The 26,046-nt window shown below is 25.2% G+C and overlaps 4 protein-coding genes across 4 annotated transcripts; 3 read left to right on the top strand and 1 right to left on the bottom strand.

The window, feature by feature from the left end:
• Positions 1–710: 710 nt before the first annotated feature.
• Positions 711–956, top strand: F5Z01DRAFT_630578 (uncharacterized protein; the record flags this gene model as incomplete). The annotated part of the gene is made up of 1 exon (XM_046261735.1): positions 711–956. A coding segment is annotated over one exon (246 nt), but the record flags the coding sequence as incomplete, so codon positions are not given.
• Positions 957–983: 27 nt separating this feature from the next.
• F5Z01DRAFT_630580 (uncharacterized protein) lies at positions 984–2,155 on the bottom strand (the record flags this gene model as incomplete). Its single annotated transcript, XM_046261736.1, has 2 exons — positions 984–1,672; positions 1,723–2,155. The coding sequence occupies 2 exons, from the start codon at positions 2,153–2,155 to the stop codon at positions 984–986; spliced, it is 1,122 nt and encodes a 373-aa protein (XP_046113914.1).
• Positions 2,156–2,806: 651 nt separating this feature from the next.
• On the top strand, positions 2,807–3,499 carry F5Z01DRAFT_640709 (uncharacterized protein; the record flags this gene model as incomplete). The annotated part of the gene is made up of 1 exon (XM_046262535.1): positions 2,807–3,499. The coding sequence occupies one exon, from the start codon at positions 2,807–2,809 to the stop codon at positions 3,497–3,499; it is 693 nt and encodes a 230-aa protein (XP_046113913.1).
• Positions 3,500–3,640: 141 nt separating this feature from the next.
• On the top strand, positions 3,641–6,074 carry F5Z01DRAFT_434036 (uncharacterized protein). Its single transcript, XM_046259711.1, has 2 exons — positions 3,641–5,877; positions 5,994–6,074. The coding sequence occupies exon 1, from the start codon at positions 3,782–3,784 to the stop codon at positions 5,804–5,806; it is 2,025 nt and encodes a 674-aa protein (XP_046113912.1). The 5' UTR covers positions 3,641–3,781; the 3' UTR covers positions 5,807–5,877; positions 5,994–6,074.
• The last annotated feature ends 19,972 nt before the right edge of the window (positions 6,075–26,046 follow it).

Genomic DNA, 26,046 nt, shown 5'->3' with positions numbered 1-26,046 from the left:
CATACATCCACTACCATACATCCACTACCATACATCCACTACCATACATCCACTACCATACATCCACTACCATACATCCACTACCATACATCCACTACCATACATCCACTACCATACATCCACTACCATACATCCACTACCATACATCCACTACCATACATCCACTACCATATATCCACTACTATACATACCAACCAAAGCTCCACATGCCGCACTGCATCCAGCATCTTTCGCGACCATCACTCAACTGCCATGCCTCCACCAGCAGCGTCCACTGTCGTACCGCCTTCCGCCCAATCATGTTGGTTTATGAACCCCTTACACACTTCGCCCGCAGAACAGATGACGTCCGCTGGTCATTTTTCGTCAAAGCTGCATTCGTGCCTGATCCATCTCAGAATTCCCTCGTTTCGTGTTTCCCTACGCTCCGCAAGATCACGAATAAAATCGTAAACCACGGGCAGCAATAGTTTGATCCTAGGGCTAGCAGCGGCCATCTTTATCGGATCAGTCACCCAATATAATACGGAGACAGCAAGTGAACAAAACTTAGGTTTCCAGAGATAATCAACGACCCCGCGAACCTGGATACGCCGACAACTGAAAGACTCCTACCAACTTTCCATCCTGTCCTGGATGATAGGATCCGATCCCGAATGGTTCGTCCCCTGCCCTGTGATTATGATTAGTTAGCCTAACGTCATTGTTAGTCGTTCGAGATCAGGGCTCTCTCGAAGGACGCAGAATTTTTCAGCGATGCCGAGGGATCCCCAACCACCATCGAAGGATCAGGACAGACAGTTTACTGGATGGGATGCTTTCTGCGGGTTTACAAAGCTACCGACACAAAGACGCCGACTGCCGAATATGACACTTGTGACGGAGAAGGAACCGTGCAGAGGGACACGAAACTTTGGTTTGGTGGGAAGGACGGGAAAGTGAAAGAAGGAAATTAGTGTCGTATTCAAGTGAGTTATTTAATATCAAGCATACAGCTTCTTCTTGATCTCGGTCCCTTCCCACAGTCCGAGGTGCAGGTAGAGGACGGCTCCATCATGGGCCGAGTGTGAGACCACCATCGAGACAGCATCTGTCGAGTCACGCCATCGTCTAGCGTCATCCTGATACTTAGGACCTGTTATGATCGCATTAGACAACTCCGGGCCAAACGTGGAAGGAACGATGCTGCACTGGCACCCTTGGAGTGTAAACTTTGGGTTGGCCAGTATTTTCGAACTGCTCTCAGCGAGACAAACATATCGGAGGCCGGCCATCGTTTCAAGGCGTACTCCAAATAATTCCCGGGCAAGATGCTGAACCTTGTCACTCGTGACTTCTACTGCCATATAACATCCGTACTTATCCGTGTATGGTGCGTTCGGAAATGTCATCGATATTGCCGCCACCAAGGCGCCTTCGTTTCTCGGGTCAGGGTTTCTTCTGATCGCGTTCGAGAGGTCCCGGGGTAGAAGTCGTGTGGCCACCGCAAGGGACGCATTGACCAGCACATGTTCATCTTCGGCAAAACAACCAACAGAATTATATCCTGGCGCTTGTTCGAGGGAGCGGCGATCATGAGAAAGACGGCTCGCGTTGGGGCTGCTGGAAGTAGCGGTCGGACTAGGGAAGTTCGCAGTGGAAATGGGAGGACAGTCGTTGTCTGCTATTGTGCCTAAAACTATATTAGAATAGCATATACACATCATACGGCGGCCTACTTACGTCGTCTTTTGTTTGAGTGCTGTGACATAGTTCTATTCTCCAGTGGTTTGATCCTTTTGTTATATAGACTTTCGATTTTCGTCCTGATTTCGCGGGGAATTGCGGCCGCAACTTGTGCCGCTAACTCTCGGGATATAGCGGGTTCATTTTCAAGCTCGAAGATTAAACGGGTACAATCAGCTTTGCCGGCAAAGTGGTATTGTACCTCCGTGGCGCTTTTGGTGAGAAAATAGGCAAACCACGCAGGAAATCCGCCAGAGCAGAGAAATATTCTTGCTGCTGAGTCTTCGGCATCATGCTGGGATTTTTGCCATGACTCCACTATTCCCCACGGTGCTCGTTCATATTGGTGAAGTCGATTCAGAAGTAACGTAAGGCGATCCGATTGGGACTCATCCGCTGATGTGATGGAGGCTGGCCCGCTATCTTCCATACTGGCGACTTGCAAACTAGTTTTGGGGAACGAAGTGAATGGTATATTTTGGGGGGAATGGTATCATTGTGAGAAAAACCAGCAATTGCACTCTTGGGCAATCGGGGATGTGTCGCTGAAGCGTCATCAAGAGAGGTGATCAGTGGGCCTGCTTTAGCCAATCGGCCATGATATCCCGGGATAAGGTGCCTCTGCGCAAAATGTGGAGGGGTGGTGGCTCGTGGGGAAGGGGGTTGGACGACAGAAGACGACCTGTCATCGCAGGAGCCAACACCAAGCATGAAAAAGCCTTGTGTTTGCAGGGGGAATCCCCCCGAACAGTTGTGGATTCAACTGTCGAGTTGAGAACCACGCTGCCGGACCGTAGCGACCGGTGCCAGCCACCAAGCTGTCGTCACGCGCCGTTCTACGTACATGAATGCAACATCATAACCCTGTTCAACCGCCCCAGCCTACTTACTGTTCCTCCAAACCATACCACACCGTCCAGACCATACCATGCACTCCAAACCACACTCTTGAATACTGAGCTGATCGGCTCGCGATGTCCTCTGTCAAATTGACGGGGTCGCAAATACATTATAAATCCCGATCCGATTCTACTTACAATATATGCACCGAGTAATACAGCGAACCATTCTATTTGCGATCATGAGCACGAGCACCGGAGAAGAAGGGTTCTGCATCTATTGTGGTCATGCTATGGATGGCCACACCAAAGCGAACCACTCGAAATGTAAGCGGTGCAAGAAACGCGTCCTTGTCTGCCAGGCCACTGTACACGACTCTGTTGCCGGGTGGAGAATATGCCACGTCCCATGCCGTTGTGGCGAGAAACACTTTCCAAGTACCGCCAAAGCTGCCCGCCATTTAGAGCCAACCGAGTTTGCGTCGAGCCATCCAGACTATCAATCCCCGGAAGAGGCCGGCGACCCAGAAGCAAGTTATGAGCAGACAACGACTTTCCCGGACAGCAGTGCTATTGCAATGCCCGAGGCTGAATCCTCACGATCCACAGCCCATCAACAAACGGCACACTCGTCACATCGACGCACCTATTCAGCGGAGTCGGTGGATGAACTCCAGTGGAATTCGGCGCGTTTGGCAGAGGAGACCGTTGTAGCTGGCATGGCTAGTCTTGTGATTGATGACGCCACGGCAGAGGCGGATATTGTGAAAGTAAAGGCACGCTATACGAAAGAGGGCAAGGTGCAGTTCACCACCGTTTCAGGGCAAACCATCAGAACACTAGGGGATTATTGGATAGCAACCGACGACGGGTACGAGTTTAAGTACGAAGGGATTGTGTATTTCGCGAAGGAAATCAAGCGTGCAAAGAAATGAGGCAAGAGGCTCGTGGAATCGTGTAGGGCAGTGGTAAGCTCTGTGGGGCGTGTACCATTCAACTGGCATTGCACGCCGTTCATTCTCTCCGGGCCGATATTACCCCGAGAGAGCTAATCAGTAACTTCGTTTGTGTTTCCCTGTCCTTGCTTGCATCATGTTCTTGTCGCCCATGCATTCGTTCCTCATCAAGTTTAAATACCCGCCTGGGGCACGCTTGCTCAGGGAGCAATTTTGCTGAGAGCTGTTTGCTCCAAACTTCCTGCAGTTGCCAAAGCGCTGATGATGCCAGACAGCGACAGCAGCTCACTCTCCACTACATCCGCGACAACCACCGCCTCTTCATCGCCCGCATACCTCACTGGCGAGAAAGACGACCTACTTCTGCCCTCCCCCTCCGAGATTTGTCGCATATTCCACGATGGCCAAGCAACCTGGGCAAACATTTTGTCGATGGTTGACGATTTCTTACCCGGCCGGTGGCCCACCACGTCTCTGGACCCATACATCACGTTGATGGACGTCCCCGGTCTACCAGCAAAGCTCCCTCGCGGCAAAAAAATTTATGGACGGCCACTCTGGCGTGTGCCTCGTCTGGAGACAGCCCTAACGCACACGGAGGATACCGACAAGGACTGGGATCCAGAGCTCGTTCATGGTCGTCGTGTTGATTTCAACCTCGAAACGGAGAGTCCGCTGCATTGCCGGTTGTCTTCAGAGGCCGCCTCCCATCTCCTATTCGACAGCACGGAGACGGCCGATAGTATCGCTGTCCTCACCTTGTGCTGGTCGTACATCCTCTCTGTCAGGCTGCTTGAAATGCAGGGTCAGCAAGTGAAGTACACACGTCACCGGCTGAGGCCACAACGGGGAGAAAGCGACGAGCCTGGGTTGGTTCGGTTGGATGGCGCGTCTCCTGCGCTTGTGAGGTGGCTTTGTGCGGTTTTGAGCCCTGAGTTGGGTTGGTCAGGCAGCGGCAAAGGGCTTCCTCCTTGGGCAGCCTCCCTCCAAGAACACCTTGTTATCAAAACCTCCGAGCCGGTGCCAGATTCTCCCTCGCCTCCCAGCTCGACCGAAGCGACAGAGCTCCTCCTTGAGTTCTGCCGACTATTCAACCTCGAAACGGAAGGAAATCAGAACAAGCAATGGGACCAGCTGGCACCCTGCAGGGCAGGGTTCTTTGCAGCGCTTGCGCTCCCTTTCTATCGTTTCATGGGGCTCCGCCCCCAATTTCCTTTTCCACGATTAACCTGCCCCGATGGTAGCAGGTTCGACGACACCAGCGGAACTAGTATTCGCGGTTATCTTCGCGACTTACGGTACTTTATGACCCTCAGTCTCAACCCGCTATCGCTTGGCTCTACTCTCTGGAGTGTGTTTTGGCAGCCAGACATTGATTGCAACCTCGTGAGTCCGTGGCTTGCCGCCGTACTCGATATTCTTGAGCCTGCTATTAAAGCCAAGAACCTCGAGAAGCTATTAAAAGCATTTGCTTTGCGGCGACCTCGAGTTGCTCTTTGGTGGCTTGCCCTCGCTTTACTTGGCGACCTCTCTATTCTAGACTGGATTCGACGATACGCAACAACTTGTACCGAGAAATATGGTTACGGCTCGCTCTCTCCCCCCGATCCAATGTTCTCTGCTTGGACGGGCACAAAGCAATCATTTTTAGATCAAGAGATTACCGCATGCTACATGGAACCGTCCGACCAAATTCCTTGGGCAGACATCCTCCGTCGACGCTTTGATTTTAACCTACAGGGTTCAGGCCCTATGCTTTTATCCTGGCGTCCATTCGGATACGTGGCGAAACGTTCAGTTGAACCAGACCTCTGGCCGTACTTGGAGACAAGACGTGCTCGTCAATACGAGTCCTTCCTCTGGTATTCAACGACGAAAGAAGGATTTCACACCTCTGACCCTGACCCTGGGTTTCGCCGGAATACAGGCAGAAGCATCGAGGTCGCCCGGGATGACTTGATGCGGCTCTCGCCAGGTCGCGAGTGTCATGAAAATCATCACAGTATCAATCAAGAGCCCTCGAAAACCTCGACGCTGAGAATGATGTCCTTTCTTGTGGAGGATGCCACTGGCAGCCGGCACTGGTCTAACGCAGCGATGTCCGAGCAATCGAGACAACACCCTTGGTTGCGCGGATGGGAGGGTCTTGCCACAATGGAAGTGGGGTGCCGAGGTTCTGCCGAAGCGATTGAGGGAGTTTTAGGTGAATGGATAAGGGGCGAGTATGATGGAGGTGATCAGGCGCAGGGCGAATTGGTAACTAGGGTTTCTGGGCATTCCCGGTGAAGAAGTGGTTGTGATAACCATGCCGTCTATTGACACTTCCACTCTCGAGCTGTGCTGCTTCGTCCCTCCCAGTGAGTCCGCAGCTATTTGCTGATCTACATATAACGCGTGACCGCTATTGTCACAGCAGTAGCCATCAACCCATTTTGCGCCATTGTTGCCTGACTGCTGACACTGACCGATTTAGCTTCCCAGCAATCCATGTTACCGACTTGTTTTCCTGCTTCCATGCTCGAAGGCGACGCTCCTCCAGCTTGGTCCATCGCCGGCGCTCGCTAGACATTTCTCTGCATAGAGCCTTGACATTGAGCATGTTCTCTTCATCGTCGGTGCCGGAGATGCTCCCCATGTCACTCTCGCCTGAATGATTGTCCGGAACACCCTGCGTATCTCCTTCTGAAGATGCTTCAGTGCCACCCCTAGCACCACGGATCTTCGGCGCCCGTTACATTGCTTCGTTTTTTGGCGGGCAGGCTGGGGTATATATTGTTTGAAGCCGGTTTCGACGCTTGTCGTTGCAGCAAGGACAGAGCTTCGAAAAGGGCGTCACGGAATATGCCGCATGTCTTGCACTCGCCAGCTTCGTCCATCATTTGGGCCCCGCTGACTAATGCCAGCTGAGGAAGCCCAGCACGTGATGACTGCTCTGTGCCGTCGCTAAGGCCGTAACTTGCCATTGCATATGTATTGCGGTCGACCGCAAGTTGCATGGGGCGGAACATAGCCGCTTGGTGATGTGTTGAGTCAACTCCGGATAAAAACTAAATGCAGGATGGCGTGTTGGCTGAAAGATGCTGCAATTCCTATTTTCACTTGCATTTTCGTGACTCGGGGACAATAACTGATAGGTGTTGTCGTAAATGTCGACCGTGGCTTCGGCCGGTGTCGATGCAGTATTTCTTTTTTAAATTCTTTTATAATTTTAATAAAAATATAATAAATATAATAATTATAAATAATTATTAATTTACTTATTCTTATATAAATTTCTTTTATTTATAAAATTAGTATTCCTTAAGTATTAATTTAGTTTTTATTTATTTATTCTTGAGTATATATTTCTTAAGTATTTAGGATTATTCTAGCTTAATATATTTCTTAAAACTCTTTCTATATTTTTTAATATTAAAGTAATTTAAAATATTATTTTTATACTAAGTATTATTAGTTTTAGTAACTTTAATATAACTTTAGTTTTTAATATTTTTAGTAAAAACTAAGTTTATTAAGTTTAATCTTCTTTATATATAAATTGAAATTATATAATTTATAATTAAGACGTTAATATAGTGCTAAGCTACGGTATGAGACTACTTAGTACTATAAATTGATAATTTAACTAAGCTTAATAACTTTATGATAAATTAAAATAAATTATATAAATAAAAATGAAACTTTTTATATAGCTATAAAATAACTATAATTTGATTAAAATTAAATCTATAATATTAAACTCCCCTTAGGTATAATATTACCTTAAAACTAAGATAATTCGCTTTATATTACTTCTTATTCTTTTATTCTTTTTAACCTAATAAGTTTAATTAAATTCTTTAATAAGATTAAAAAATTGAATATATATATTATTAAAGAGTAGTACTCTTCTAAGCGCAGGGTAAGTGAATCGCGATAATCCGGGAACCCTTTAGGGTAGGCAAATCCGTGTCTCGAGGTCTCAGTAAGAAATCGAGGAATAAGGTCACCTTCTAGGTAGTACCTTAGAAGGAAGTCGCGTGACCTTATAGGGTAGGTAAATCGAAGTTCGATAAACCTAGCGTTCTTCCGTATAGTCGAGTCGATTAGTAATCGAGTGACCGAAAGTGCCGAAAAGAGCTTAGTAAGCTCCAATAACCGGGGAAAAAGTTTTTCCGTAGATCGATTCGTCGGATTAGTAATCCGGGCTCATAACCTATTAAAGAGTAGTACTCTTCTAAGCGCAGGGTAAGTGAATCGCGATAATCCGGGAACCCTTTAGGGTAGGCAAGGTATAGGTGAAGAACTTAGTGAATGAATGACTTAATTCAGAACTATCTAGTAGTGAGCGAAGGCCTATATTTATAGGCGTGAGGGCGCTGTAATGCCCTGTAAAAGAGTGGGTTAAACCGAACCTAGTGGAAGGTTATAGAAGGTTTGATTTATAATAGCGAGTGTGGTAGTGCTAGCCTTCGAATATTATAGAAGGCAATAGAAGCACTGTATTTATAAGCGCTGTGGACCCCTGTAACGGGTCCTGAATAGATCCCTGTAAGGGTTCTGTGAGAGGGCCTCGTAAGGCACCTAATTAGGGGATTACTCCCTTATTTTCAAACAATATATATTCTACTTGAGGCTAGCGCGGCCTTTATTGATAGCTATTAGTTTGTTAAGGGTAGCGTAATTATCTTAGTTCTTAATATTAGAAATAATTTTATACGAAAATCTTTTATTTTAAAAAAAGAATTAAGCCTAAAACTAAGCTATAACGAAGAAATAATAAGAATTATGATAAATAATATAATAAAATAAACTTTTTTTTTAAATTATTAAATATATTAAACTTTATTTTTTTTTTATAATGCTTTTTATAAAATTTAAATATTAATTTTAAGATTTTTGATAGTTTTTAATTAATAAAAAATAAGGTCATTTATGTTATATAAATAAAGTATTAATTAATTATAACTTAAATCTAAGCTAAAAATATAATAATAATAAAATATTTTTTTTGGCTTTAATTTTATTAATAATTATTATAAAAATTATATTTAAAGATAATAAAATTAAAAATTAATTAATAATAATATATATTTTTAGCGATAATAAGTATTATTTAAAGAATACTAATCTTATAAATAAAAGAAATATATATAGAAATAATTAAATTAATAATTACTAATAATTATTATATTTATTATTTCTATATAGATTTCTTTTAAAGGATATAAGAAAAGGGGTTAGTTTATAAAAAGGATTTAGATTATTAAAATATAATACAAAGTTTTTAAAAATACTTAAAATATATAACGTTTCTATTTTAAAATTAACCTAATATCTAAGTTTAAACTATATTAAGTATTATTTTTAGTTTTTCTTTCCTCCCTTTATTTTATTTCATTAACTTATATAATATAGAATAATCAATTGAATTACTATAGTTAGCTTTATAAATAATAGAGATATCTTAGCTTTTAAAGAAAACTTAGAAAAGAACTTAAAATAATATAAAGGATTTAAAAATATTAAATAAAAGAATTTAAGATAATTTTCTATTGATAAACTAATTCTATTATAGATTCAAGTAAGAAATAAAGACTATACTTAAGGACTATAGAATAAATAAAGAAATAACAATAACAAATTACCTAAGGTATATTAGTTTTATAAACCTAAAAAGTCTATATAGAAGTTTTGTAGTTTTTAATAACTTATAAATATTATAATATATTAATAAAATATGAAAAAAATAAAAGCAATAAAGTAACTTAGGTTAATTATTCTTAAAATAGTTTTTAAGGCGCATAAAAAAATAATAATATAATAACTTAATACTAAAATAAAGGTATTGTTTATCAATCAACTTAAGTCTACTTTGACTAACGTTTTACCAAAGTATATAAAAAAAATTAAATTCGTTTAAGATAATAAAAAAAGCTATAGTAGCGTAAATTAAATAAATAATGCAAGAGATTAAGAATAACTTCATAAATTCATAGTTAGGTAAGTTCTTAGCTAGTATTATTGAATAATTAATTCAAAAAGATTTATAAAGCTAATACCTAACTAAGAGTAAATTAAATAAAATAAACATTTAAAAGAAAATAAGCTTACTTAATAAACTATAATTTATTAATAAAAAAGAGGATTTCTTAACATAAAGACTTTATCTAATAGTATAAGTATTATATAAAACTATATTAAATATATATTATTATTATTCTAATATCTTTTGTTATATAATTTTAAATATAAGTTTAATAAAAAATATCTTTTAATAAAAAACTAATATTAATTTTATTTTTAAATACTATATTATTTATTAAAATCTTTATTTAAATTAATTATAGTATTTCTATTATATATAGTTCTTTTTAAAAAAAAATATAAATTTAAACAAATTTTAATTTTAACATATAGCAATAAGGATTTTAGCCAATGTGCCAGTCGAATAATTGAATAGTTGTGTGCCACTTTCTCTTAACAATCTATCATTATAAATACTAGCGACTTAGGCTAGTCTATATAAAACTATCGCTAAAGCTAAAAGACGATAGACTCTTACCTTAAAGGGGGTAAAATATAAAAAAATATTCTTAGCTTATTAATATAAACTAGATCAAGTTAGATTAAAACTATTTACGTAAGGAACTATACAATTACCTTACTTATATATAAAGGGAAGTATAAAATATACTTAAAAGTATATTAAGTAAAATACCTTTTAATTTCTAAGGCCCTCAAGATATTATAAAGATAAAAGACTTTATTAACTTTATAATATTCTCAAAAAAATAAAAAATAAGTAACTATCTTTTAGCTAAGATTATTTTAGCTAAGTTTAGAAGCTTTTCTTATTTAATAACGCTGCAGTCTTATAGCAGTCAAGAAGATAGCAGAGGATAGCAATAAGTACTACCTACATAGTACTACACCCTTCAGGGATTTATTATAAAAAAAATTGTCTTTAATGATAACATTAAAAAACTTTTTATAGAAAATTATTGAAATTTATATTTATTATTTTATAATTATATTAATTTTATTTTTTAAAAAAAACTTTATATTTTTTAATATTTAAATTTTATATTTCTTATTTTAATTTTAAATATATCTTTTAAGCTTTAATTTTAAGTTATATTAAATATAGCCTAAGTTTAGATTATAAATTTATATTTATTAATAAATTAGCTTCTTTTTACTCGATTTAAATTAAAAAAATATTATATATTATTTAAGGTAAGAATTTAATTAAACTTATTAGGTTAAAAAGAATAAAAGAATAAAAAGTAATAATATCGCGAATTATCTTAGTTTTAAGGTAATATTATACCTAAGGGGAGTTTAATATTATAGATTTAATTTTAATATTAGATATAACTTTAAAAAATTATAGTTATTTTATATAAAAAGCTTGTTTTTATTTATATAATTTATTTTAATTTATTATTATACTTGAATTACTAACTTATATATTTATACTTAATTTAAATTAATTATAATATAGAAATTAATTTTATTAATAACGCGAGGCTATAAGTAGCGTAAGCTTTAGTACATTAAGTAACTACTATTTAAAATATTCTGACTATACTTTATATTTCTTTTTATATATAATATTAGATGAATTCTTTATATACTTTTCTTTTATAAAATAAAGCTTAATTCTATATTAATTATAAATTATATCTTATTTATAAGCGAATTTACCTACATTATAAAGAAGGAATACTAACTAATATAGATTAAAGTAAGAGATATAATAATACTATAAAAGTAGTCTATACTAACTTAAAAACTAAACTTATTATATATTAATAATAATAGATAAAAGTATAAAAAGAATTATGATTAAATTAAGCTAGACCTAAGCCAATTATTGTTAGATAATCCTAAAGGCATATGAAAGAATAATAAAACGAGTTATAAACGTATAAATCAACTTAAATGACAAAAAACTTACTATTAAAAAGATTAGGCTAGTTCTTAGCTAGTATTATTAAATAGCTAACTAGATATAAAGATATTTAATAAACTCATACCTAGGAATAAATTTTAAAAAAGAATTCATAATAACGAGTACCCTTGGTAATGAATATATTATTTAGGGAATATTAATTTTATAAATAAAAGAATCTATAAAAAAAATAATTAAGTTACCCTTGGTAATGAATATATTATTTAGGGAATATTAATTTTATAAATAAAAGAATCTATAAAAAAAATAATTAAGTTAATTATAATTGTTATATTTATTATATTTTTATAAAGACTAAAAAATAATAATAAAAAGAATTAAACTAAACTTAAACTAAATAGAATTGCAAAGTTCTGAAGGTATATAAAAAATAATTGTATAATAACTTAAAACTGAGATCAAGATAACCCCGATTCACTTATACCTTGGTAAATGATTAGCCTAAGTATATAAAAAAATATAAACTAAATTAATTAAGGAAGCGAGGAATATAACTAAAGCTTAGATTAAATAAGCTATAAGAAAAAAGAGATAATTTATTATTAATAAAAAATTAAGCTAGTGCTTAGTTAATATTATATATTAAGTTTAAAATATAAAACAATTTCAGAAATATATACTTAAGAATAAACAAAGCAATAAGGAAAAAAAAGCTTAAGTAAGAAAAAGAATTTAAGATTAAGTTAATAATACTAGGCTAACTATAGCATATTCTCGAAAAGAGCTATATCTAAGTATAAAAAACTCTTACGATATATCGCGTTATACGCAGCTTAAATTAAGACTAATTATATAAGGCTTAGGATTTTCTTATTTCGGAAGAAACTATAAATATACTAGCCCCCTTACATAATTATAAAAAAATAAAGAAAATATTTTTTACTATAGACTATAGGCTATTGTAAAGAATAAAGGATTTAAAAACCTTACAATACTACTTTCACTCTTAGCTTAAGTGTTACACGATAGCACGAAGAATCTTACTACTCCTAATTTCTAAAGAAAATCTAGCGAGATTATATATATATATATATATATTTTAAATCTCTTATTTAAATACCTTAACCTTTAACTATATATTAGCCTTAGTATAAGACTATTAATTTTATTAAATGTAATATCTTACATAGATTTCTTTAGCTTGATTATAATTCTAATACTATTTTACTTAACTAGCTTCTATTAATAACTATCAGTTCCTTAAAGGTAATAATTTCGTCCTAGTTCTACGGCGATATTATACTTAAGGGGAGTTTAATACTGTAGCCTTGATTTTAACATCTCTAATATTTTTAAATATAGTTTTATAAAATTATAGTTGTTCAAAGTTATATAAAAAGGGTTTTTAATTATATATTAATTATAGTTTTCTTTAAATCTAATATATGAAGGTTTTATTATTATAATATAATTTTAAAAAATTCGAGCTTAAATTTATATTAAATTAATCTTTATTATATATAAAGATTCATTTTGAATTTATTTATGAAATTCTTATTGAAGTCTTTATTATTATTAATATTAAGAAAAAGAGTTTAAACTAATAAACTATAATATATATATAAGAGATTATTTAAGTATTAAAACATTCATTATCTGAATATATCTCTTATTGTTATTTTTATTAATTTGAACATTATAATATTTGTATTTTTCTTTTTCGTTTATATATTATAATTAAATTAATTTATAAGATTAATAACTTCTTTAAGGTATATATAATAACCTTATGAGTCCCTCATAAATCAAGTTATATTAGTATTCGTTTTACTACTTATTCCAAGGAATTAGTGTTTAGCTATATTTTTTATTATTCAAGGTTAAAGTACTATTATTATTATTATTATTATTATTATTATTATTATTATATAAAGCAACGCGGTTTTTTTCTCTTTTGATTGAAATAAGTAAAACCTTTTTTCTACATAAGGGTTATTAAAAGAAATATTATATTTTAAAAATAACACATCAAGTTATAATAATAATTCATAAACCTTAAGAAACTTCATATTTGTTTTTTATCGTAAGCGGTTTATATATATATATAGCCCGTAGCTATTTTTTTCTTAGCCTTAATTATATAACTAAGGTAATTTAGTGAGAGACTAGCTTTATTAAGGGCCTTAAATATTTATTATATTTTTATAAAATAATTATTTTTTAATTTATTTAAAGTAAAAAAGACATTATTACTATATATAGTAATGAAATCCCTTCAAAACTTTCTAAGTATATTATTAATCCCTTCTTAAAATAAAGTAAGACCATTATTAAAACTAAACAAGTAAATATCTATTTAAATAGCTTATATTTAACATACAATATTATCGTCTTTTCGTAGCCTAATCTAAGCTAAACCTATATAATAAAATGATATCTAATATATTCAAAATCATAGTTTAAGGTAGACTTAGTGTTAATTAAGGAACATATTATTACTTATAATAAAAGGTTTTTAGTTATTATATATAGCCTTAGAAGAATTAAAAACTTTTCGCGTTGCTATAAAATAGCTATAATTTCACGCAACCGCGTTGAAAATTGATAAGAGTATGAAATTTAAGTCTCCAATAATAATCTCTATTTAAATTTACTTTATATTTTATTTATGAAAAAATCCTAATTCATAATTAAACTTAAGTTTAAATTTATTAAAATAACTATAATCGCTTTCTTAGTTATTATTATAAATATTAATATAAGTATATTATTATTTTCTAAATTATTCTATATAAATCTAGCTTAGATCTCGAAGTAGCTTAACATATTAGTTTATTTTTACCTTTAGGCTAGCCTAGCTTTATTATAATAAGATAAAATAAAATATAGTTTTTAATAATTTTAAATATTTTTAATATTATATTTATTTTAGAGTTTTATATATTTATAAGTCTTATAAGTTTAATATTTTTTTTTTAATTCTTAGTAATTTGTTTTATTATATACAAAGTTAAGTTTCTTAGCTAATTAAAACTAATATAAGTTAATTATTATTAAGAGCTAATTTATCATTTATTCTAGTCTAAGCTATATATATTATAAGTAATCTATATTTAGCTTATATTTAATTATGAAATATTCTTGTATAATTATAAACAAAGGGTTATTAATATATTGAATCTTTTTAATAGAATCAAAATACATTTAGGCTTATAATCATTTTTAATTTAAGCTGTTTATAAAATGCTATATCATAGAAATGTTTTATACTAAGATATAACTTTTTTTAATTAAGTATTAATTTAATTTTTCTTTTTTTATTCTTAAGTATATATTTTTTTTTAAATATTTTTATATTCTATAAGCTATTATATAATATTAGCTAAGAATTAGCCCGATGTTTTCATTAATAATATTTTTTTTCTCTTATTACTTATTTAATCTAAGCTTTAATTATATTCCTTATTCTATTATTTAATTTAGTTTATAGCTTTCTTATAATATCTTTACCTCGGTTTATAAGTTATTATATGGATATTTCTTTATATATTTTTAAAAATTTATAAAAATATGTAGCTTATATTTATCTTAAGTATATTTTAATTTTTAAAATTTTTTTTGCGATCATAATTATAGATAATTGAGAAATATTAATCATCATTTATCAAATTTATTCTTACTCTAAAACTAATGTATAAGATATAAGTAATATATAAGATATAATAAGTAATATATATATATATATATATCTTTAATAAAATATTTCTTATAAATTATAAGATAAATATATTAATAAACTATCTAGGTTAATATTTATATTGATATCTTATATCTTTTTAATAACCTTTTTAATTCAAGTTTTTATTTTTATAAAGAAATAATTTAAATTATAATTAATATAATTACGGATTATTAAAAATTATTAAAATATTTAAAAAGAACTTAAGGATTTTAGCTTAAATTAAGCCTTTAATAAAGTCTTATTTTATAAAAAAAGAAAAAATATATTTTAATAAAATATTTTAAAAAAAAGTTTTAAATTAAGTCTAAACCTTTTTGAAATATAATATTTTTTTTGAATTTTATATAATAAACTTAAGATAATAAATAAAATTATAATAATTAGCCTTAGTTTAAGATTATTAGAAAATATTTTAAATATTCAGCTAAAAAGTTTATTTATTTTATAAAAATAAGATATTTATTAACTATAATTAAAATTTAGGTAGAATTTTAATAATTTTCTTAAGAATAAAATATATTAGCCCGTAAAAAAATTTATCTATATTATAGAAAAATAATAAATAAAAATAATGAGAATATAACTATAGTATATAGATTAGAACTATATAATAGTCGCGATAGATATAAAGAGAAATAATTAAAATAGATATATAAAGATATAATTATAATGAAAACGACGAAAGTATTAATAATAGTAACGAATAAATATTTCCTTAAGTTTTTAAGGCCTAGCTAATAATTAATAAGGGTAATAATGATTTTCTTATAGCCGGCACTATAATATACTTTAGAAGGAGGCTATAGTCTATTTAGCCGATATTTAGCCGGTAGCGTAGTATAACACGTAATAATATATAGTATAGCCTATAGTATAGACCGTAGCGCGCTAGTACTACACGTGACTATTAGCTAATAGATTAGAGCCTAGCTATACTTATTTAAGTAGCCCTTATTTAGCTACTCGGGCACCTAAAAGAATTATCCTTCTTCTACTATATAATTAGCCCTCTATATATCACTATTATTTTAGTCCTAGGGCGATATTATACCTAATGGAGTTAAATATTATAGACTTAATTTTGGAAATTTTATTAATTTTAGACGCACTTCTATAAAATTATAATTATTTTCGAGCTATACCTAAATAAGTTTATTAAATTTTAGATTATAATATATATATTATATAACTTAAAGGGGCTAGAGCTTCGTTACTTGATATTAAATTTAAAGATATTAATAATTATAGAGTTATTTAAGGTATAAAGATATTATTTAGTATATATTAATTATAAAATCTATATTATTATAGATTATTTAGATTATAATTACCTCGCTAAGAAGTTATAATTCTTTACTAAATAAGTTATTTAATTTTAATTTTAAGATTAAATATTAGCTAAGGCCTATAAACCCTATAAATTGATACTTTATCTTAGAGAGCTAACCTTTAAAATAAAAAAGAATTGAATTATATAAGGAGTAATGAACTCTTTATTTTTTATAATATTTTCGCGGCGAGGTTATAAATATAAAAAAAACTCTATAAAAAATAAAAAATATTTAAGGGGCTTATAGCTCTTATATTATCGCTTAGTTATAAAAGTCGCGCTTTATAGTTTTTTTTATATAAATAAAATAATCGTTATAAACTTAAAGTTAGGAAACTAAGCCTAAGAAAAGGATATAAGACTAATAGCTAAATTATAAAATACTTAGCCTTAGCGCGCGTCTAACGGAGACCTATCGCTAGCTAATATATAAAAGACTTATAAAAGTATTATTATAACTTTATTTAAAGAAGCGGATTTAATAACTTAATTACTTAATACTTAATAAAGAGATACCTTTATAAGCGAGTACGCGGAAATTAAGCTAATAAATCTTATAAAAGCTTAATTAAAGAATTAAAAAAATAAAATATTAATAAAAAAAGTTTATTATAATATAATAATAAAGTATTTATATTAAAGCTAATAATGAAACTAAAGATCTTATAGCTTAAAATTATATAAAGGATTTATAAAAATTGAATAAAAGAATTTAAAATATATTTTATTCTTTATTTAATTTATAAAATATAATAATAATTTTTTATTAAAATATATTAAAAAAATATTAAAGCTAAAAATTAATTAAAATTAGTTTATTTAAGAAATATTGAAATATTTTTATAAATATTTAAATTTAAGTTTTTATAATATTATTTTAATATTATTAAATATTATTATTAAAAATAATAAAAGTTTAATTTTTTGTAAATATTTTAAAATATCTTAAGGTTAAAAAGGTAAAATAGTTATATTTTTAAGATAGACTTTTATAACTTTTGGTATATTTAATAAAATAATCTTTTAAGGGTATTAGTTTAAGAAAGGTTAAAAGTATAATATAAATAGTATTAATAATAACTTTAATTAGAAGCAAGTTAAAAAGTTAAAAATAAATATTGAATAAGGCTTAGTATAAGTCAAGGGTATACAGGATTTCCTAACGCGTTTATAATAATAAAAGTAAGAACCTAAGGTTACTATAAAAAGTAATATATCTAAGCTTATATAAGCCTTATAATAATAGTGTTAATTTGAGACTTATATTAGCGCTTTCTAGTTACTAACTTAATATAACTCTTTATAAAAAATAAGATATGAAAAGATTTAGTAAGAAATTCTATATAGAATAAAGGCTAAGTTGATATAAATTTAACCGTACTATAATAAGGATTAAAATAAGCTTATTATAAGACTAATATTAGAAAACTTAGTATTTTATTTTATAATAAATAAAATGAAATTATATTACCGTTTCTGTTAGACTTTCTTTTAAGGTTATTTTAGCTTAACTAGCTTAGCTAGCTAGTGAAAAGTATTTCTAAAAGAATATAAGTATTTGTTTATAGTAATAATATTAGTATATATTTTATATTGAAACTCTTTATAATAATAATTATAAATGAAACTCCGAGTCTTGATAAAAAAGAAATAATAAACTATAATATTAATAAAATCTTTAAATAATAAAAAGATAAAAAATAATAATAATATAAATTTAAGCTAGAAATATTTAATTATAAATATAAGAAAAGTTAAAAAATAAAAAAGTCTTTAATATTATATTAGAGTATTATAAAATAAATGAATTATAAAGGAATTATATAATTATTATAAAAATTTAACCTAAATAATAAAAGAATAATATAAAAATAAGAGGATTTTAAGAATATTTTAAATAATGAGAATTAAAGGGGAATTAGGACTAAATTATAATTTTAAGCTAAAGCTAGGTATTTTTAAGTCTTTATATTTATTTATAAACTTAATTATTATAATTTTATTTATTATTTTAAGTTTATTATATAAGGTTATAAGAAAAAACTAGAAAACCTTAAAATACTTTAGTTTTAATTTAAAATTTATTGAACAGTAGTTATTTTAATTTTATTTAGTTTTTAAAATAAAATTTTATTTAAACTTAAATTAATATTAAAATTTTTAAGTTTATTTTAAATATACTTTAGAATATTTAATTATATTAATCATAATTAAAATTTATTTTTTAAAAAGTAATCTTTTTTTCTATTTATTTATAAAGAAATGTTAAGCCTTTATTATTTTAAGAAATAATATATAATATTATTAAAAAAAAATCTTTATTTTTTTAACTTAATTTATTCTTTATTTTATTTATAAAATATAATAATTATCCTTTTTAATTATATATTTAAGAAATACTTAAAAAAAAAGTATATTTTAATTAATTTAAAAATAAAAAATAACTAAAAAATATTTCAGTTTTATATTCTTAATTAATTTTATAATAAGTTTCTTAATTATTAATTTAATTTTTTATTTAAAAAATATTTTAGTAATTTTTAATAATTTGTATAGTTTAATATTAAACTAAGGTTAAGCTAGAGTAGGCTTATTGACTTTAAATATACTTAAGAATCCTTGATCGCGTTAATCATAATTTAAAAAACTTTTTAAAAAAAAAACTTATTATAAATATTATAAACATTTTATATATTAAGAATTTAAAAATAACTAATTATTTATATAATATTAAATTAATTATAAATATAAGTATATATTATTATAAATTATATAAAAAAAAAAAGAATTTGTTAATATTATAAAGATTTTAAATTAAATATATTATAAATATATTATAAGTATATTATAAATATATTATAAATATATTATAAATATATATATATATATAATATAATTTATATTAAATATAAAATTAATCCTTACTTTATAAAAGAATATATAAAATTTTTATATCATATTATATTTAAATAAAATATATAATTTAACTTAAAACATATTTAATTATAATTATTTAATATATCAAAACTTAAATTATTTATAAAATAAAATTAGTTTAATTTTAAAATATTATAAAAATATTTTTTAATTTTTATATATATTAAGAATTTATAAAAATAAAAATAAAATAAATATTTTTTAATTAAAATTATTTTCATAAATTTTTAAAGTATTTTTTATTAAATAATAACTTAATGTTTTTTTATTAAAAATTAATATTATTAATGAAAATATTTATAAATAAAATCAAATTTAAATATTATATTTAATAATTAAATAAAATATAAAATATTAATATTTTAAAAAAAGATATTAGTAAAATTAATTACTAATAAAATATTATATAATTTTAAAAAAATAAAACAAATTATTATTATTAATTTTATTATAAATAAGAATTTCAATATTTATTATTTATTATAAAAATTAATTAAAAAATTTAAATAAAATATATTTCTTTTTTAAATATATTGAAAGTTAAAATTTGTAATTAAATATATTAAAAAATTAATTAATAATGATTTTTTTGACTATAAAAATAATATAATTAATTGTTATTAAATATATTTTTTATATATATTTTAGTTTTTAATTTAATATTATAAATTCAATTTAAAATTTTAAAATAAAATTAAAAACTTATATAAATAAAAATTAATTATAATTTCATAAAATTATATTTAAAATTAATAAAAATATTAAGATTAAGTTTATAATATTAATATTTCTTTTTAAATATAATATTAATTTAAAATTAAAATAATAATGTTATTTTTAAAAAATTAATAATTACTAATAAAAGCTATCTTAATTCTGAATAAAATATATATTATTTAAATTATAATATAAATATATTCAAAAAAAGAATTCGTAAGAAATTATATTTAATAAGATTAATTAATTTATATTAAGGCTTAATAAATCTATTATATAAATAAAAATCCCAAAAAAAATTATTTTTAATATAGTTAATATCTTTAAAAAAATGATAAAATTAAATTAAAAAACTTTTTATAGAATTTAATAAAGAATTTATAAACTTATTAAGTTAAATGAGTATTTTTTAAGGTAAATTTAATTTTTAATTTAACTATAATAATATATTTTTTTAATTTTCAATAAAATAAAAAGAATTAATCTATTAATTGTTTAATTAAGAATTTATAATCTATATTCATATTATATTTATTATAATATAAATTTAAAGCCTAAAAAAAAAAATATAAAGTGATAAATATAAAGATAAGAAATAATAATTAAGATATTAAAGTATTTAAAGCTTTAAAATAAAAATATTATGTTTTAATTTAAAACAAAATTAATATAATTCTAAAAAATTAAAATTAAGTTATAATTAAATTAAATAATAGTTTTATAAAAAACTTTTTTATATTATTATTAAAGGTATTTTTTTAAAATAAACTCAAGGTAAAAAGAATTATAAAAAATTAATCAAGAAACTTAAGTAATTTAATATGTATATATATTTCAATAAAAATAACTTAAATAAACTTAAAAAAGCTTATTATGAAAAGTATAATTATTTTATATATTAATAGCTTAAATATAGTTAATTATTTATGTAATACTATATTAATTATTAATATAGAAAAATATTATTATAAATTATATAAAAAGAATATATAATTTTATTAATTTTATAAATTTTATTTTTGGATATATTATAATTATATATGAATATAATATAATCTATAATTAATATAAAACTAACCTTTATTTTATAAAATAAAATATTAAATATAATTAAAAATATATTAAATAATAGTTATTTTATTAAAATATTATAAAATTAATTTCTTATTTTTATATATTTTAGAAACTTGTAAAATGAAAAACTATATTAATTTTTATAATATTTTTTAAAAAGTAAAAGCTAAATAAATATACTTTAATTAAGATAGTTTTAATAAAGTATAACAATTTCTTTACTTAATAATAATTTAATAATTATTTTTAAATTAAAGTTAATAATTAATTTAATTATTATAATTCAAAATATTTTTTTTTATAAATTATTTTTCTTTATTTCCTATTTGTTTATTCAAAAAGAGGTTTTAAGCCTTTAATATTTTAAATATAACTTATTATATAGTTATTTTAAAGACCTTTCTTAGGATATTAAAGAAAAAAATAAGTCGCTATTTTTTTTAGCTTTATTTAGTGTTTTTTTAAATTCATAAAGTATAATAATTATGGCTTTTTTTAGGTAATTCTAGGTAATAATTAAGCTAGAAATTGATTAATATTAATTAATTTAGAAAGTAGGATTATTTTAATATTTTTTAATAAAATAATCTAAGGTTATTTTGAATTATATCTTAATTAATATTATATTTAATTTAATTAATTTTCTTTAACTATTTATATTAATAAAAAAAATTTTTTAATTAAGGCTTTTATTTTTTTAGTTCTAAATTTATATTATATTTATTAATATAATAAAATTCAATATTTTTAGGGGCTCTAAGAATAATCCGCTCTAAAGTTAAGCTTATTTCTTAAACTTTTGAAAAGACTCCCTCTTACTCGCTATATGTTTTTAATACTAATCTCTAAGATTTTTATTATATTCTTATTATAGCTTAATTTTAGGCTTAATATATCTCTTAGAGTTTTTTTATATTTCTTGAGTATAAGTCTAGTTATAATATTTTAAAAAAAAAATTTAAATTATTATATAACCTAAAACAATCTTTTTTTTAAGTTATTAATTTTAGAGTATTAATTAATAAATTTATTATTTTTAGTCTAAATTAATTATAAAATATAATTAGATTTTATAAATAGTATTAAGCTAAGGTATTATATATAAATAATTAAGGCTATTTAATAATAATCGATTATATTATCCTTATAATTAAAGAAAACCTTTATTAACTTTTTTTTAATATAATTAATTATAAGCTTTATTTTTATACTTATTTAATAAATAATATACTTTATTTAACTCTTTTTTATATAAATCTTAAAATAAATAATAAATATTAAAGCTATTAATTATAATAAAATTAATAAAGGGGTTTATATTCCTTAAGTAATGTATTAATTATTATTTCTTTTTTATTTTAATAAATACCAAAGATTATTTAGAGGCTAATATTAACCTAGATTCATAAAGTCCTTACTTATCTCTAAAGTTTATATATTTAGGTTATATTATTTATAAATATATATTATTATTTTTTTATATTATATAATAATTAATTAATAATTATTTAAATTATTATATAATTATATTAATATACAGCTCTTAAAATATAATTAAGTTATATCTAATTTAGTTATTAAATATAATACTTAAGTTCATTCTTTATTTATTTATAGTTTAATAGAAAATATTAAGTTTTAATATAAAAAAATATCGGGGGTAAGGGTAAGTTCTATAATAATATCTATCTTTATATTTTTAATATTTAAAGTAATTTTTACTTAATCTTTAACTAATTTTATATTAATATTAGATCTAAAGTAATTATTAAAGTATAATTAAATAAGGAGATGTTTAGACTTTATAAAAATAATTTTAATTATAAGTTTCTTATTTATTTTTTATTTTTTTAAGGATATTATAGAATTAATAAGTTTTTTTATTTTTATTAAGTCTTAAATTATTTAAAAATTAATAATTATTTTTATTATATTTTAATACCAAACTAATTTTATTTTATAAATAGCTTAGGCTTCAATATATTAAATAATTATTATATATTTTTATAATTACGCTTTATATTTTCTTTTATATATAATATAATATAAGGTTTCTTTATAATTTTTTCCCTCGGGGTAAAACCTAGTTTTTTAGTAATTATAAATACTTATATATAATTATAATATACTTAAAACAAAATATTTATAATATTATTAGGGTTAAATATTTTCTTTATATAATTTATAATAATAGATTTTTATGTTTATTAATAGCCTAAAATTACATAAATAATTAATTATTTTTAAATTATTAACATATAAAATAATTATAGCTTTTATAATTGATTTTCTTTTTAAATTTATTTGCATTATTTTAATTAATATATATATATTTAATTTTTTAATCTTATTAAGAATTCTTTATAGCCTTTTTCACCTTAAATTTATTATAAAAAGATTATTTTTAATAATAATATTAACGAGTTTTTTATAAAAAATTAATTTCTAACTTAAATATAGCCTAAACCTAGCTTTAAATTTTCGCGATTATATTAACTTTCTTTTAGATAAAAACACGATATTATTATTTTAGAGTTTTTAAGTACTTTAGTATCTTAATTCTTTATTTCTAATCTTTATATTTATAATCTTATATATATGTTTTAGGCTTTGGTCTTATAATATAATTAATATAGCTTAGGTATAGACTATAAATTTATAATCGAATTATTAATATATTAAATTTTTATTTTGTTTAAGTTATAAGAAATATATCTTTATAGCTTAATTAAAGATTAAGTATACCCTAAAGGACGCTCGCTTAAGTTATTAAGTTTTAGATTTTTTTATTAAATTTTATAAATATTTTATTAATTAATTTTATAATAGATTTTTTAATTAATAATTTAATTTTTTAAAAAAATTAAATTAATTTATATGTTTTTATTCCTTTTTTTATATATTTATTAATTATTATTTATATATAAGATCTTAAAAGCCTTAATATAAGATAATTAATTTTATTAAATATTAATTTTTTAGGAGATTCTTTATTAATTTTATTATAAATTTAGGTTCAATTAAGTCATTAAATATACTCGCGCTATAATTAAGGTAACAAATACTCTATATAAAGCTAGCGCAGCCATTATTAATAACTATTAGTTCCCTTAGGGTAGCATTATTATCCTAGTTCTAGATAATATTTTATCTCAGGGAGTTTAATATTATAGACTTAATTTTAATCTTTTATCGATTTTAAACGCGGATGTATAGAGTTATAGCTATTTTTCGAGCCACGCCTTTAATTTAAAATCAATAATAATAATATATATTTATATAGTTAGCGACCTCGCGTATTATTAATGGTACTTTTATAAATATTTTTTTTAGTTAACTTATAATAGCTTATTAATTAAGCTTAGGCTACTACCGATAGCTTTAATATTAAGGCTAAGCCCGATATCATAAGCTTTTAGCCTTTAGCTTACTTATTTAATATAAGTTTATTAATCTTTTAAAGAACTAAGATACTAAGAAAGCTAAGAAAGCTATTATTATAAGTCTATTACTTTCACTTTATATACTTATTATAAATATATTAAATTTTTAAAGGAGAAGAAAGTTATAAAGGCCGTGTTACGACCTAATATACGAGTATATATACCGCTATATTTATTAACTTATAATACTATAACTATAATAATTAATTGTATTTAATTACCTTCAATTACTCTTATTTGATTATAATTACTTTATAATTACCTTAGTATATAAAAAGCCTAGCTGTATTATATTTAATCTTTATTAATTCCTTAGTTATTAATATAATTATTTATATAAAATTTATTATCGTATATATAGACTATAATTTTTATAAAATTATATATAAAATATTAATAATAACTTATAATTTCATAAATATTTTTATTTTTTTTAAATATTATTAATATAAGTTATTGTTTAATTATATCAATTATTATTTATTTTATTAAGATTTTATTTAATTAAATTATATATTTAAAGAAAATAATTTTTTATATATGAAATATTTCTTCTTAAAAAATTATTAAAAAAATTACATTTTAATATATTCTTAATATTTAATAAACATATTTTTTATATTTTTTAAAAATCTTTAAAAAAACTAAAATATTATTTAAATATATTAATAATAAAAATATTTAAACTTTTTTTTAAATATATTATTAATTATTTCTTAATAAAATAATTAAAATATTAATAAAATCGAATAATATTTTTAAATACTTAAATAGATTAAGTTTAATATAAAAAACTTTTTCTTATTTTTTTTTATATAAATTAAATTATAAATTCTTTTTAAATTAAAGATATTAAATTAATTTTTATTATAAAATTTATTTTTAAATTGATTAATAAATAAATAAATATATTTTATTCTTAAAACAAAAACTTACATATAGTTTTTTTTAAGTATTTTATTAATATATTTTTGTAATATTTTAAGTTATTTTTTATTAAAATTATATAAAGCTTTAATTTTAAAATAAATTTTATAATTTTATTAATTATATTAAAAAATATTTATTTTAAATGTTCTTTTTAATAATTTATTATATTTTTAATATTTTAAAAATATATTTATTATTTATCTTATTTATTTTAAATTTCTTTTAATAAAATTAAGTTTATATTAAATATTTTTTATATAGTATTAATAATAATCTATTTTTTTTATTCATATTATATACTTAATTATAAAGCTTTTCTAATTAATATTATAATTTTTATTTATTTTAATTTATTTATATTAATTAATTACTATATTAATTAATTATTATTTTATTATTTACTAATATTTATAAATAATATTTATTAATTTAGATTTTAAAAATTATTTTTTATTT

The sequence above is a fragment of the Emericellopsis atlantica genome, assembly GCF_019669845.1.
Source record: "Emericellopsis atlantica unplaced genomic scaffold F5Z01scaffold_45, whole genome shotgun sequence".
In the NCBI taxonomy this organism is placed as follows: Eukaryota; Fungi; Ascomycota; class Sordariomycetes; order Hypocreales; family Bionectriaceae; genus Emericellopsis; species Emericellopsis atlantica.
Note: the sequence above shows the minus strand (reverse complement) of the source record. Positions and strands in the feature narration are given on the sequence as shown.